Here is a 16,697-nt window from a genome sequence, read left to right as displayed (position 1 = left end):
TGTGTGGGTCTGTCTGTCTGTCTGTCTGTGTGTGTCTGTGTGTGTGTGGGTCTGTCTGTCTGCCTGATCCTATTGGCGGCTGCCAGAAGGTATAGTTAGGAACTAGTTTCCGTTAATGAAGTGTTTGTTCGAGGCATGTGTGCTGTAGATACACATGCTTTGCATACTCCGGCCATCCAGTATTTGGTCGGGGTGTTTGCAAGTTGTTTATCTCCAAAGAAGCCTTTCCTAGTCGCAAGGTAAGATGACTCCTCCTTTTGGTGATAGTGCACATGGGCATCGACTCCATTGCTAGATTGTTTTTTTTCCGCCATCTGGTTTGGACATGTATTGCTGCGCTCCGGTTCGAAACAGTCCTTCAGGTACCCTCTGTGTGCAATCCACTCTACCCTTGACGGTCTGCAACTTGTGCTTATCACCGGAGCACAAGGAAGAAGACTGCGAGACCTGTCTGTTATGTTTCATATAGGAACCCCAAATAGGCTCAGGTAGCAACCAACCTCTCACCTGTATTTACCCTGCTATTACACTACATAACGGTCTTGGGACTGACCTTTTACCTAGTTACGGTCTTGCTAACAGGACGTGGGATATTCTCTGAAAACTAGCATCTTTCATTATGCATGAGGATTCTTTGAAACTCAGCAGGACTACCATCTCCTGCATAATAACTATGTATAAGAGTCATTTCGGCCGTCATCCTAAGTCCGACATGACACAACAAGGTAGATCCACTGCGGGTACAACTTTGGGTATATAAACACCATATTTTTGCTGAGGCAGGGAGAGGAGAAAAAGGACTTCCATGCTGACGGACGCAAGACGCTAAGGTTCCTGCATGCAGACACTCCAGCTCACTCTGGTCTGACATCCCTTGCGGGGTGTCCATCTCGAGACCAAGACGGGATCCCACAGTCTACCACTTCAGGTAATGGGGTTGACTTTATCCTAGAGGGTTTCAAATCTGCAATCCTTTTAATCTGTTGGTGCTTATAATCATTTATATCTGTTTCTGTCAAATAGTTGTTTCAGCACACCTAATTTACACTAGAATGACGCTGGTTCAATAAATGCTTATTGAAAACGTCACCACCATTTATTCTGTGTATCTCTCGGAGACAAATGAGCATGAGTGACTGAGCGAAAAGTATCGCACGGTTTCCCTGATCCCTGATGGGACAGCGTTGTCATGTTCGATAGTTGCCAAGAACTAACCTCTCCTTGGTTAGAGGTTTGTAGTGGCACTGTGAGCTAGCTGGTATACAGGCGAACATAGCCAGTGGGGGTGTCTGGAATCAGTCTGGACACAAATCCCACAATCTGTCTACTCCCTCAGATCCTATATAGGTTTATAGGAACTACACGACAGGTGAAAATAGACTTCGCGATAGTCAGGCTTGACGAAGAGAAATTCAGGGCCAAGGGACTCTGCACACTCTAATATCTTCGAAGAAGAATCCGAACAGGAAGAAGTGGCAGCTGCGGTACAGGAGGGCTTCTCTGTCCCAGAAACCGATTCAGACCTAGACATCGAGTTGGAGTCAGTAGACATTCCAGCAGGACAGGGTATCAGGAGTACCAAAACCCCCGTACCCCAAAAACTATCTTTTACCAAATGTAAGGCTTCAGCACCACCTCTGCCGCAGGCCTTGGTCGGTACTGAAACAAAGTTTCTGATGCCCCTCCCTCAGGCCTGGCACCGAAACAAGTGGTGAAGCCTTTTGTCTCTGGATTGAGCCGAGACAGATCATCTTCAGACCCGAAATATTCTTCGCCGAAAGACAAATCTTGTTCGGAGCCAAAATCCTCTGTTTTGAAACAAAAGTCCGCTTAGGAGCCGAAACCTTCCACTTCCAAGGGCAAGAAGGACAAGTCCGGTTTGGCACCGAAACTTTCGGATTTGGTGCCGAAATCCAAAGAAGATATTTAAGATCCGCTGGAACCAATCTTGGACATTATAAAGGACAGATTAGATCCCAAGCAGAAAAAGCTTTACATCAATCCAGACACTGGACATATCATAGCCAAAAGTTAGTTCAGAGGACACTGGATACAGGATCCCCCTTAAGAAGGACATTGCTACAAGTTCCCTTCCACCATCTTCACCATTACCAATACTGCCAGGATCAGATCCATTACACATAACACCACAGGGATCTCCTCACACACAGCCTGATTTAGGAGATGGGGATGATGATGATGACGACAATGACCCTTTACCTACAGATCAGCGGTATGATTATAATATTGATCCACGCATGGATAATTATCCAGACCTGTACCCTGCAAAACCAGATGATAATGTATCCTATCTGGAGCCAAGTTCCAGAGCAGCAGCATCATGTGGTCCATGAGGGTGGTAGATTGTCATTATGTTCCAGCAGTTCATGAAGGACCTCAAGAGCTGGATGTTCAACCAATATGAGAACTGGCAGCGTGATCTCCCTCTGCCTTTAGACCTTCACGGGTGATGCAGCCGCGCTCCACAGATCCTGATTGATGTTGACTTTTGCAAGTTAAATATTTGTTGTGTAGTGGCATTGAAAAGATAGAGATGTTGGGTTGTTGTAACATGGGGAATAAGAGGTTTGTTGTATAGAATGAATACTCGTCCTCCCTTGTCTTGGGAATGAGAAGTGTGCGAGGTGGGTCATAAGTAGCAAGGTTATTGTGAAAGGCAGCTAGTGCGGCTAAGTTGTATGTGGCAATCCATGTCTCATAAATAGCAGTGCAACGTACTGTGTGCTTGATACTTTAAGTGTTCAGTTATGTAGGAAGTTTTATTGCAGACTGATCTGGTGTTAGAGTCTGAATGAGATTGGGAGTGCCTTTGTTGACATTTGAAGGAGTTTGGTGGTTTGCTTAATGTTTAGGTTTGGTGGATATATTGATTTTCATTTTCAGGCAACGTATTGGTGTATATGATAGTGGTGAGTCAGGTTTGGTATGAGACAAGTGGTTAGTATGTACAGTTGTTAATGGATAGATGATATATGCATGTGATTGTAGGGAGTGAAAGGTAATTGAAGAGAAGGGCTTGCATGTCAGTTGGAAGCCATTAGAAATAAATCCCTGGTGCAGCTGATAGTCATAGCCCAATACCTGTTTTAATTACATTTTTTAAACCAGTTTAACCGCATGCGCGCTAGCGGTTTTCCCGCTGTGCGAGGCATTTTTTAAAAACCCGCGTTACATGACGAGCTGAGATAGTCATGAGTGTACGAGAGGCGTAACTCATGACGAGCTCAGCTCGTCATGAGCGTCGAAGGGGTTAAAAGTGAAGGCTGCAACAATAGTGTGCTAAATTGCAGGAGTAGTAGTAGGACCATAGTAGAGGATCAAAAGCAGACACAATTAATTGTACTTCTTTTGAACACCTACATTGTCCATTGCTCAGCCTAAAGTTAGGATGGCAGCAGGGGCCTATCGCCCTATTTGGGTCCAAAGTGGAAGATATGCATATCTGAAGCACGCTCTGGGTGAATCTATTCAGATGCCAGACTTCAACGCCAGGCAGCACCTTAAGCCTGGTCACAATTTGGCAGTCTTTAGGGACGTGTGGTGAGCAACTGTGTACGTGTGTGTGTGTTTCAAAGCACTGGGACTACTACTACATGGTCCATGCTTCTCTTATGTAGGCCAAGTTGGTGCTGTGGAGATCACGGTTTCTTTTGTGAGTTCGATATTTGTGCTCCTGGGTAGTTCACATGCTGCTGGGCTGGTGTAATCTTCTGACCTCATGGGTAGTGCTGTTGACTAGGTTCCATGTTTCACTTTTCAGTTTTCTTTATCTCTAGCCCCAAATGTGAGTAATCTTTGCCCTCAACATGGCAGCAATACGTTTCTCTTACCCTCTTCCACCTCGCGTTCCCACACCTAGCCCTCAACATTCCCTCGCCAGGAAGAAAGACACATCACAGAAATTATAGTTTTGATATTGGCCTTTGCAAAGGATTGTCATTGGCTGCAACAGGTTGTGAGCCCTGCTTTGACATTGAATTATGTGCCTTTTACTGCAGTTTCCGCACGCTGCATTAAGCTGAGGTCAAAGGCATGTCCTGGAGTCACAGAGGCAGGACTCTACATATGGGTTATAACTAGGCTTTCCTGTTATCCTTTTTAATCTGTTGCAAGTTTGGGTCCTTCTTTGGTAGTGTTTTCAAAAATCTGTTTATCAGTGCGTTTTTTCCAGTGCTTGTAAATAACCATTTCCGTCTTTCCCTTGTCCTTCCAATTGTCAACTCTCCTTCCTCCTTTCCCATTCCTCCTATCTTTTCTTTACATTTTAGTTCATGTAACTTTCCATTATTTCTATATTTTCCCTGCCCATTCTATTAGTGAGAGACAGTCTCCACTTTCTCAAGGCCTCTCCCACCCATGTAAGGATGTGCTTGGCTGGAGGTGTGTTTGCACCTCATTAAATTTTGATTTCAGCAGAATAAAGGTTAATAAATGCACCATCCTGCTGCTATTTTGTTTAATCAAAGGGCAATGATATGCTGAAAGAGGATTTACGACTTGGAGTAAGGACTACATCTCCGGTTCCGTTATTGCAAGCCAAGGTCTGTTTTTGTGCTGTTCTTTGTCTAAGGACACCAAGAAAGGAATGCACTAGTAACAGATAGTTAACGTGTGATCTGTAGACTTGCCTGCTGTGCCTGGTCATAGAGGGAGAAGCCTGCAGAGGAATTGATATGCATGCTTTTGGCAGAATGACTTTTGGTGACTGGAAACTACACTGTATGAAATAACAGCTGCGGTCGTAGAGAAAAGAGCCCCCGGAAGACCGTTGGTCGTTTGACTGTGTAGGTCACGTGACTAAAGTCAAAGTGTGACATGGTAGGTGAACTGCTAAATATAAGTCAACCACCAAGCAAGGTATGTTTACTTCTGTGAAACTTTTATTTCCTTCTCTATTTGTTCCTTCTTGTTGGACCAAGCCTATTGAATATTGTCTTTATTTGAAAGTGGGTGTGAGGACTGCTAAGCATTGATTTGTGCCAGGCTTGTGTTTAGTTGAAAGCATATTGGGACTGTTGTGGTCCACCGGGCGTGTGTAAGAGTTGCGGCAGCTACTTTATCTTTGTATTGTGTGCAGTTGTTGGCCTATATGCACTGTTCTGGCATGCTTTCCCTCTTGTGCAGAAAGAGCTGGACATGTTGCCATTAAATGCAGCACAGCAGCCGGCAGAGAACATAAAACTGAATCCAGATGAGGTGAGCAGGGCTCGCCAAATGGCACGGACAGGGACCTGGAAGTAGATTCAGGGGGCTTAGAGAACCTCTGGGTGGTTACAAGGACATATTTGGTGGCTTATGTGTCTCAAGTATGGCACAGCAGTTGCACTGATAATAGAATAGTACTTAGCTTTGCAAGACAGTGCTCTGAAGCAGTATAAATGCAGCAGAATTCATATTTTTGTACCCGGTTTCCACTGAAAAGCAATTATTAGATTCAGTAGAATTGAAAAACACTAACCTTAGACCTAGTATTCAATTTCCCCAGGATAACATTCAGGTGATAAACCTATATGATAAGGTAGGGTGTTGCACATAATGGTCGACTGGAAATCTTCAAGCTGTAAGATATAATTATCAGATAGAGTATGCATTCATATTTTAAAAGTAGATTGTAAGATGTGTGTGTATTTGCAGTCCAAAACCGGCCTCAGCGTTTGGTGTGTTTTAGGCTCATTTTAGTGTTTGCTGCTACTTAAATCAACCCAGTTTAGCAGAAACGGGAGTAGGGTACTTACTCTTAAATCAGCCATGTTCCCTTTTACTTCTTGTGATGTTTCCAAACTGTTCATCTTTCTTCAGATTCCCAAGCCCGTAGTAATGTTTAATTTCTGTAATAATCATGCTTTATATTCTGTGGTGCACATTTTTTAGGCTAAATGACATGTCTCGGACAATATGGTGTCTTTTGTCTGACGCTAGTCTGCGTTTATGATTGATATTTTAACTATTTTGAAGACTTTGTTCTCTCGTAGGAGATTTCCATTTATAGTCTTAAGCACTGAATAGTCCCGTCCACTGGGACCCCGGAGCACGTTTTTACACTATATCTTAAGTGTATATGTTTGCATTCTTCAGGAAGGCGTGCAGTCACTTAAGAAAGATAAATATTATGCAGCCTATATAACCAGGCTACAATGGCCCAATTCTTCATCTTGTATATAAAAAGGGGCCAGGAGAATTATATACATGTATAATTTCATGATTTAATATAGCCGCATACATCTTCCACAAGCCCTTTTTTTTTTTGTTGAAAATATTTTTATTTTTCCACATTACATTGGCACATATAAAAAGTAAATACAAGTACTCCTTATTACATTTAGTGTGTTTGGTAAAGTTACAGTTATGGGTGTCAGTTATTTTTGCACAGTCGTAGGTATACATCAATACAGTGCATGCTTATCACATTACAACATTGAGACCTTTGTTACAATGCTTCGGGATCTTGGGGTATGATTGGTAAGGTGCACAGCTCTCCCCTGTGAGTTTTTCACCCTTCCTATAGTCGTATCCACTTTTTCGGGCCACAAGCCCTTTTTTGATAGACCATAGAGGGGAAGGAAAGCATAACAGAGTAGCCCATTAGGTTGTCTTTATATGAGTTAAAAATAAAGGCTGTACCTTTTAAGAACCTAGGGACCACCAGTATCTCATCATGCTGAGCAGGTGGCAGTTGCTTCAGTTATTTTTTTTTTTCCGGCTCCTGCTGACAGGACCATGGAGCATTGACCTTGGCCAATTGTGGTCTTTTTCCTCAAACATTTACAACTAAAAGTTGTGACACTATTTAATTCACTGTTTTTTGTCTCTCCCCAGATTCAGAGTACTCTTGAACATAATCTCCCTTCTTCAGGGGTTCAACTATGTTCTCCACCACTAGCACAGTCTTCTCCGCCTCCGCTACCATGGCCGCCTCCACTGCATCCAATTCAACCGGCACCAGCCTCTCCAAGACCCAGATCTTCCTCCAGATTGCGTCATCATTCTAGGTGCCATCAACACAGCCCAAGGTGCACTTCTACATCTTGCATGTGCTCCCGCCATCGTCCTCATTAACCACAAAGATCTTGGTCAAGACATCATATGGACACGTCTTCCACTTCTGGACGATACTCCCCAACACTTTCAAACTGTACCTTCACGAATATCACCGGGGAGCAGAGAAACTTAATTCCTATGTCAACTCCAACACCGATAACATCAGTAATTTTTGAGGCTCAACAACACTGGTCAACATGAAGGCCTATTCTGCCTCTAGCCCCAGGTCTCCTTCAACCTGGTATGGACCTCTTTCTGACGCCAGCCTCAGTTAAGCCGGCTCCATTCCGGCTTCCAAAGATATATAGCCCTCCGAAGCAAGATCCTGCTTTCCTCTGAACATATCATACACCAGACTCTGTGATTATAGTAGCAGCAAAGAAGCAAAATGCTGCTACTCCAACTTCAAGAACCAGTATACTATGGCATACATAGGGAGGGAACTCCCTGTGCCGGAAGGGTCGAGAGGATTCCTATAGTGGGAGTACGTCCTCCCGTGTGTAGACACTACTCCAGAAAAAAGTACTCCTCACTCTTATAACCAAAGTTTACGACTCTCAGAGTAACCCTGGTTGGTAAGGGATGGGAAAGACCTTTTCAAAGTGATGAGCTGATCTCCACTAGAGAGTGGGGAAGGGCACACATCCTTTTGTTTTTATTACCCTCACACACCCTAGTGGTGTCATACTACATCATTGGGTCACCCTGACACCTAAAAGTCAGGGTGGGCTTGACTGTATTTCAGGGAGCTCTTGAATAGATGTGGCCAGGGGAAGTTAAAGATTAAAAAAAAAAAACGCCAGATCCCAGTTTCCCTTTATTCATGGATCTGTTGGGATATTAAAAAACAAAGGTTAATGTGGGTCAAACAGGAGGTTTATGTTCCTATGACCCTAGTGCCAACATGTTTTAGTCCTTGTGCACAAGCCCGGGGACCCGAACCTAATAGGTAACGTCGCGGGGCAGGACCCTTGATTGCAGTTTGACTAAAGGGCTACCCCATTCTCGGAGTTCCCTTAGACGCGATTACTCTCCTAAGATGGGATGGAGTGAGTACTAAACAAAGATAAATTATCTATTACTTGGCAGTTTAGGAGCAGCTATCAGACCTAAAAATAAAATTTTGTTTTTTAATATCCCCGACGGATCCACGAATAAAGGGAAACTGCGATCTGACGGCTGGTTTTTAATCTTTGAGCCCCCCCTGGCCACATCTATCCAAGAGCGCCCTGAAATACCGTAAAGCCCACCCTGACTTTTAGGCGTCTGGGTGACCCGATGATGAAGCATGACACCACTAGGGTGTGTGAGGGTAATAAAAACAAAAGGATGTGTGTCCTTCCCCACTCTCTAGTGGAGATCAGCTCATCACTTTGAATAGGTTTTTCCCATCCCTTACCAACCAGGGTTAGTCTCAGAGAGTTGTGCACTTTGGTCATAAGAGTGCGGAGTACTTTTTTGTGGAGTACTACTACTCCAACTTCTACAGTGCCTCTCGGGAAGATAGTCGGAAGTTTGACTCTGTGGGTCAAAGTGTGCAGTACAACAGCCACCACCACTAAAGCGGCCAGTGCCACTGGCTCTTCTAGGCAGATAAGACCAGGCACTGTGGGAATCCAGGAACCAGTTTGCGTAACACCTTCCTAGAGGTCGGAGGGAAGACTTCATAGAATGAAGGATTAATGGTATCTAATCTAGCTTTTAGTGTTGCAGCAGACGTTTCCCTAGTGGTTCATATTTACTGCCACAGTGTCACTCTTAGAAGGCACTCCTAGCTCCGCCTTACATCGAGCCAGAATTGCAGCAGGGGATATTAAATCTTCCATTCTCTGGTTCCACTCTATTTTGATGAGGGCGGAAATAGACACACTAAAGGTAGTTCGCTTAGAGAGACCCTGGGACAGAGAATCTTTCCAAATCCTACCAACCCCGCTTCTATTCCCAGAGGGTTCAAACCCCTCACTGGTATCAGTGGCACCAGCACAATGGTGCACAACAGCAGCATCAATTCTACCAAACAAAACAGCCTAGAGGGAGATCTATCCAGCTGCCTGCTCAAAAGGGCAAGCTACCATCTGGGTGAAACCCCTAAATCATTAATTCCCTCTTTAAAGTTACCCACTCCGGTAGGGGTAAGCATCCAAAATTATCTGGCAGAGTGGCAACCATGACACAAGATGCCTGGATTCTGAATATTGTTTGCAGTATATTGTCTGAGGTTCACCAGTCCTCCACCGTCCACACCGTTGAAACTATCCAGTTTCCAACTCCCACTGTTGAGATTCGAGGTCAAAATCCTCTTACAAAAGGAGGCGGTGGAACCTGTTCCTCGCCAACAGTGAGGTACAGGCGTTTATTTCAGGTACTTTCTTGTCAAGGAGAAAGATCAGAACAAATTTGGACCCATTCTCGACCTCAAAACAGCCAACAAGTGGATTCAGCAAGAAAGGTTCTGGATGCTGGCTTTATACCAAATCTATCCCCAATTACACCAGGGGATTGGCTCAGTTTTATCAACCTTAAAGATTCATATTTTCATATACCAATTGCCAGAAACCATCGAATGTTCTTGAGGTTCATAGTGGGGCAGAACCATTACGATTACCAAGTACTTCCATTTTGCTGAAGTCAGCACATAGGACATTCTCCAGGAAGTGCATGGGAGTAGTTGCTGCCCATCTCAAGAGACAAAATATATTACTCTACCCACACCTAGACAATTGGCTAATCAAGGCGCCCACTTCTCAGGAAGCTCAGCGTCATTGTAATTAGACGTGCAATTTCCTAAAAATATTAGGCCTTCAGGTCAACCACAATAAGTGGACTCCTGTCCCGGTTCAAACTTATCATTATTTGGAGCTTTCATTAACACAATACTGGCAAAAGTGTGTCCTTTGGAGGAGAGGCGCTTATTGATCCATCGGAAGTACCCTGCTGTCATGAAAGCCACTCATTCAACAGTGAACAGTATCCTCCCTTCTCTGCTCCATGGCCTCCTGCATTTTTCTCACAGTGAATGCCCATCTCCTCAACTGACAGGCAATTGGGAAGACTGGATACAACTGTCCCTGAAGTGATGGTGCTCTCCAACCAACCTACTTCGAGGTATGCCATTTCATCAGGAGATCCCTCCTCAAACCATAGTCACTGAGGCCTCACTATTGGGCAGAAGAGCCCACATGGATCATATCCAAGTCAAGGGTAAGTGGTCGTAGAGGGAATCGACATACCATGTCAATGTCCTCGAGCTATGAGTACTCTTATCAGGCATTGAAAGTGTTCCATATGTCCTTCAGATCTCACTCCCTGCTTGTTCAGATGGACAGTACAACAACCATGTCCTACCCCAACAAGCAAGAGAGGGGTGAGGTCCAGGCCCTTGTCATCCGAGACCCAGAGTATCTGGAAATGGGTTCTAGCCAGGGACCTCGTGTTCACAGCAACTCACCTTCCAGGGGTTCAAAATTCTCAAGCAGGCTCCCTCATCGGACTCCTGCAAGAAAACCACGAGTGGGTCTTAAACGACAACATCGTCCAAAAGGCCATCAACTTGTTTGCCACCGCAGAAAACACAAAATGCTGAAGCTTCGCCTCCAAGTTACTTCAAGCCACGGACTCTGGGGAATGTCCTATGGATCAATTAGTCTGGCAAATTTCTCTACTCTTTTCTGATGATTTCCCCTGATCCCAACAGTCCTCATCAAGTTGTTCCAATACAGAACCAAGATGATCCTCCTGAATTAAGCACTTTACTACGCGTGCTATTACCACGCAGTAGGTTACAACGCAGTTGTTACAAAGACTGTGTTGTTACCACGCGTGGCTTTACATCGCAAGTCGATTCTACGACTTGCGCTGGATTTAGGAATAGTGTACATTACTATTCCTACTCCAGTTAGTGCAACAGCAGGGAATGTGTTGGATTTAAAATCCAACACATTCCCTGGTGTTGAACGCCACCTAGTGCAAGTCGTAGAAATAACTTGCGATGTAAAGGCACGTGTGGTAACAACGTAGTCGTTGTAACAACCGCGTTGTTACCTACCTGCGTGGTAACAGCAGCGTTGTAAACGCTGTTTCCCGATCCTCATAGCTATGGAGTGGTCACGTCAATGGTGGTTCACGTACCTCGTTCACCAGTCCACCCGTCCATATCTCAAACTGCCATGCAGACCAGACCTGCTAACTGAGTACGGAGGCCAGATGGTACATCCCAATCTCTCCTTTTTGAGTTTTGTGGCATGGCTCCTGAGCTAGTGCAGCACGGACACGAATCTGCCGTAAGACTGCACGGACATCCTGAAAGAGGCTAAGCAGACTTCAACACGTTACGCATACGCCTTCAAATGGAAGAGACTTTGCATATGGTGTTTCTCTAAGAAAGTGGATCCTACTTCCTTCCATACTTACTCCATTTGGTAAAATCTGGCTTGCAATTCTCTTCTATAAATGTTCACCTGGCAGATCTTACTGCCTACAAAAAATGTTCTTCACAAACCGTTTTTTCAAAATCTATTGTAATCAAGGATTTTCTAGAAGGCTTTCCCTCTAATTAGGCGTCATTCTGCTCCCTGGGAGCTTAACATAGTACTTGCATGTCTTCTCCAGGACCCCCTGGAGCCTATCCACAAAGCTGTCCTGCAACATATTTCTTGGAAGACCGCTTTCCTTCTAGCAATAACATCGGCTCGCAGGGTTAGCGAGATCCAAGCGCTAACTCCTCACCAACCATACACATTCTTCCACTCTAGCAAATGGGGTCATAGGAACTCCTAGCAAAGTGGTCATAGGAACTCACCTGAAATTTCTCCCCAAAGTTATTTCGGACTTTCAGGTCAATCAAACCATCTACTTACCAACATTCTTTTAGAATTCCTTTACTCCAGCTGAAAAATCTTCAATCCGTGGCCGTTTGGAAAGTTTTGAAATTCTGTCTCGACAAGACTAGGGGAAACCACTTATTGAATCAATTGTTTATTAACTGTGACCCGGTCTGTACCGGTTTAGCCACTTCCAAGCAATCCATCTCCCGATGGATAGATTCCTGCATCCTTTTGTGTTACCAAAAAGCTAACCAGGCACTATCGCTAAACCTATAGCACACTCCGCTAGAGGTAAAGCGGTTACTGCTGCTTTATTGAAGAATATCCCCATTCCGGATATTTGCATACCAGCCACATGGAGAACTGTCTATATATTTACCAAACATTACTGCCTAGACTCTGATGCTAGAGCAGACGCTTAAATGGTTGCCTTAGTTCATTCTGCCTGCTCCACTTCTCTTAGTAGGGATGGGCATGCTACTCTAGTCAGTGCTTATGACTCTAAATGGAAATCCCCCACGAGAGAAGGAATAGTTTCTTACCTGTAACTCCAATTCTCTCATAGGGGGATTTCCATTCTAATCCTTAACAACCCTCCCTCCTCCCCTGTGGAGTGGACAGAGGTCACTGTGGGACCTAAATATCATGCACCACATAAAAAAGCATTGAAGCAACTGCCACCTGCTCAGCATGATGGAATACTGGTGGTCCCTGGGTTCTTAAAGGAACAGCCTCTATTTTTAACTCTGATGACATCCTGTGGGGCTACTCTGTCCTACTTTCCTTCATCTCTATGCTCTATCAAAAAAAGAGTTTGTGAAAGATTTATGTGGTCATATTAAAACATCATGAAACTATATGTATGTATAATTCTCCTGGCCCCTTTAAGTACATAATGAAGAATTGGGCTATTGTAGCCTTGTCCTTTAGGCTGCATAATATTTTTCTTTCTTAAGTGACAGCTGGCCTTCTTGAAGAAAGGCAAACATCTACACTTAAGATATTTTGTGAAAAATGCTCCCTTGTCCCTGCACTTGAGCGGGACTATTTAGTGCTTATGACTATAATTGAAATTCACCTAGGAGAGAACTGGTGTTACAGGTAAGAAACACTTCCTTTCTTGCCAATCATCAGTTAGCCACACAAATGCACTGTGTTGCACTGCATGAAGGTTGATCAAGTTATCTGTTCGCTTGAATTTTTTCAGAGGGAATCTGCATTTTCAGACTTAACAAATTCTTTCTTCTTTGTAGGCTGGCTGCATGTACATCCATGGTGGAGTTGTCAACATTCAAGAAAACAAACGGACTGGATCGCTATTTAAAATCTGGCTGGTGGTGCCCAGTCTTTTAGAACTGTGCTGGGAGAAATTAAACAAGTTTTTCCCTCACCTGGCCCATCTCTCTACACAACAACTCTTACAGCTTGGGCTTTCCCCGGGACTCCTCGAGCGGTTACAGTGAACCTACACCTGGAAAACACGGCCAATGTATCATGGAGAACTCTACTAGGAAATCAGGAGATCCTCACTCAAAACTCCAATTCTGATGCCTTACTCCACCAATACATCAGTTGCCTTTCTGTGAATTAAATTTCATGAAACATTTTGTCCCCTGTTCTTTTAAATAAATCAGCACAAAAATGAAGATTGTATAGACTCCAACTCAAGACCTTCAGCCACAAGTGTCTGCACTGGCTCGATTTTGAGTTTTTATATTGGTAACATTTACCTCACCCATTTAATGGTGTTTAACTTCTATTCTTTACAATTTTGTCCCAAAATTAAACCATTTGAGACCATCTGGAATTGTCTAGAGCAGTTGTCCTTCGGAAACCAGTTGAGCCAGCAAAGCTATTTTCTTCATGAACTGTCTTTGTATAGGCTTTGCATGTGCCTTTGGTAATTAGCATGTTGCCGTCCAAGCTCTTAAGGAGGAGATGCAAGAAAAGGGGAAAGATTGTCCTGCCAAGGCAAAGGATGTTCTTATTTTATTTGTTTTTTTCCAATGGACTTCCCTCCAGTGGTCCTGTGAATGGTTCTTCCCGCCCTCCCGCCTTTCCCATTGCATTGGAATCGTATCTGTAAGCCTAATGTTTGCTTCGAAATACTTGGACAAAATGCAAACAATTGTGCCAAACATTTTAACTGTACTGAAGTGGTGCACATGAAGGCTGTCCATAGACCTCCTCCAACAAATTAAGTTTGTGCCAATGTAAATGAGTGTCTTGTGTCTGACTTATATTCTGGCTTCTCCAGCGTTGTAAAAAATGTTTGCCATTTTGGTTTTTTTAACTGATTAGCTGCAACCCTTTTCTGGCAAATCAAAGGTTCAGCTACCCTAAGTTATTATGCCTCTGTTGATGTTCAGTTCTACCAAGTAGTACTGTGTACAATTTTATGCCAAAAATCTTAATTAAAAATTAGAGTAACTTCAGATTTTTGTTGTTGTTGCTGTGTTTTGGCTATTGACTCGTCAACATGAAATTCAGTTCAAACCGATAAGGCTTACTCTAGATGTGAGCCAACTATACTTGTGTGGTTAAGACATCAATCTTCGTGTTTGTTTCATTGTTTCGAGGCAGTGGCTTCACAGGAGTACTAGCCTTTATAAATGTTTTGTTTTCCAATGTCGGTCATGTAGTTACAAGTTTGAACTTTCCCTCGACTCAGTACTGATCGGTTTTCCTTAAGATTTGTATGTTTTCCTTCTCATCCATATGATATTGGTACTATATGTTGTGAAGTAACTTGGCTGCAGTTCCCTGTAAAAACAATGCTGCTCTTGGAGCTATCCAAACCCAATGTGTTTTATAATGAAGCAGGATGTTGTCCTTCACTTTTTTGGGTATCAATACTTGGTAATCACGGGGGAGAGGAGTGCATTGATATTTCAACTGGGATGCACAAATGTATGCATGACTCTGTCCTGAAATATCTAACACAAAGCCTATTCTCTTTCCCTGCTGCTTTGCTCCTCCTCGGATTATGAAACTCCCGCAGCAGCATAGTTATCCTAGCTGCTCCAGTTTGCTATTCACCAAGCATTGCATGCCACCATATCTAATTAATACGGAGGCCTGGAAGACCTACAGACTCGAGTAGTCAATTCTGCAGCTGGTTCCTCCACATGTGCGTCCTGTTTTAAGGAAAGTAGTTCTTTCAGGGATCACACTCCTCGATGCGACACCCAGCAAACAATACTTTGTCTTCCATATCTTTCTTGCTTCCTGAATAATTTACATGTGGGGCTATTTCTGTATGTGAAAACCGCTAGTCAGCAAGGCAATTTATGAATCTGGACTCCTTTTTGGCGTGGTAAGTGAACAGTAAGTCGTGACTTTGTACTTTCTAGACCTGATGTTGCATTAATGTTCCAACTGTCAGTGCAGTGGTTTCAGCTGGGGATCCCTAGTGATGCTGCATAGGCCTAATATAGGGCTTGAACTGGACATTGTTGTGATATTCCCATGAGGCTTAACAAAAATGATTGTACCTTATTGACCCCATACCAGTAGAAGTCCCATGTGGCTCTCAGATTATGAATCCCAATATTGGACATGATTTCTGAGGTGGTGGAATGGCCTTCTCTGTGTGGCGAAAGCTTGTCCTGAGTGAAATGTTTTCTCTGTGATCCGGAAGCCTGTGCTTAGACTGCTTGTGCAGTAGGAACATAGGCAGTTAGGTTCCAGGGGGGAATTGACCAGCTTAAATCCTAATGGAATGTCTTTTGCTCCTGGCATTCTCCCCAGACCGACCTTCCGGAGTAGTCAAAAGACCTTTCCTGGTAATTGGGCTGTGCAGGTCTGCCCACATTGAGGATGTTGCATTAGTCAGTTCATTCCTATTCACATGGGAAGGTGCATAAGTGTGAAGAACAGACCTTCCTAAACCAAACAAGCCACAAAAACGTCCTATAATCCTCTTTAGTTACAGCTGGCTTATTCATACCCCTTTGAGACCAGCTTTGGAAGTGGCGGCTGTTGAAGAAGTAATCTTATCCATTAAACAGTTGAGTCCTTTAGTCAAGGTCATGGAATCACCACTAGTGTAATAAAAGTGACTATTCTCTTTCTCTTTCTTTTCTCATCTGAAAAACTGCTGCTTCTTGGTAACTCTTGATTGACTTTTTTTTAAAGATTCTTATTTTTAACATTTTCAACGATCCAAAGAACAGGTATCCAATCACATAAAAAACGTTCACAGTAGCAGTCGGCAGGGCCAATGACAAAAGTAATCTTTTAATAGGATCACCCTACAGTTCAGAGTCTGATCTGCAGTGTGTAGTATGGCATTGACTGAGTATCTCACTCATGCTGTGGTAATCTTCTATCTTCCACCAGTACATCGCTGATTCCCTTCCCTCCCCACTCCTCGGGATCTGTATGTCTGTTATCTATATTTTTGTATACTACGTAATTATTGTATCCCATTTGCACCTCTTGTTCCCCATTCCAGGTTGAAGACTGTATAGTCAAAGGTCAGTTTACTACCTAGTCTGTCTGAGAGAGCCCGTTTTTTTGTTACATTCTACTGGGTCTTCAGTCAGTCATTGGTTCTTGAAGCTCTCATCTGCCTTCTATTGCCAATTCCAAGATATCTTTTACCCTGATTTAACTCTGGGGTTCCTCCAGCCTTAACCAACGGATCGCTATGAAATATTTAATGAGGACAGCACTCATCACAGCAAACCTGTATTTCTTTTTGCTTTTCTTTGGTTTAGGGATTACCTCCAGCAGACATTGGTAAATGGTAAGTGTGAGTATACCACCCATGATTGGGTGCAGCCTCACCAGGAATTCCGTCCAAAACTACTA

The 16,697-nt window shown here is 43.6% G+C and overlaps 1 protein-coding gene across 2 annotated transcripts in view; it reads left to right on the top strand.

Annotated features, from left to right (window-relative positions):
• KLHDC10 (kelch domain containing 10) overlaps positions 1-14,317 on the top strand; it is a 291,780-nt gene extending 277,463 nt beyond the window's left edge. For both annotated transcript variants that reach the window (XM_078677593.1, XM_078677592.1), the window contains one exon: positions 13,136-14,317. In XM_078677593.1, the coding sequence (XP_078533719.1) occupies positions 13,136-13,345 (210 nt within the window). In that variant the 3' untranslated portion in view covers positions 13,346-14,317. The remainder of the gene's footprint in view (positions 1-13,135) is intronic.
• The last annotated feature ends 2,380 nt before the right edge of the window (positions 14,318-16,697 follow it).

This window comes from Lissotriton helveticus, chromosome 1_1, assembly GCF_964261635.1.
Source record: "Lissotriton helveticus chromosome 1_1, aLisHel1.1, whole genome shotgun sequence".
Classification (NCBI taxonomy): domain Eukaryota; kingdom Metazoa; phylum Chordata; class Amphibia; order Caudata; family Salamandridae; genus Lissotriton; species Lissotriton helveticus.
This window is presented reverse-complemented; position numbering and strand designations above follow the sequence as displayed.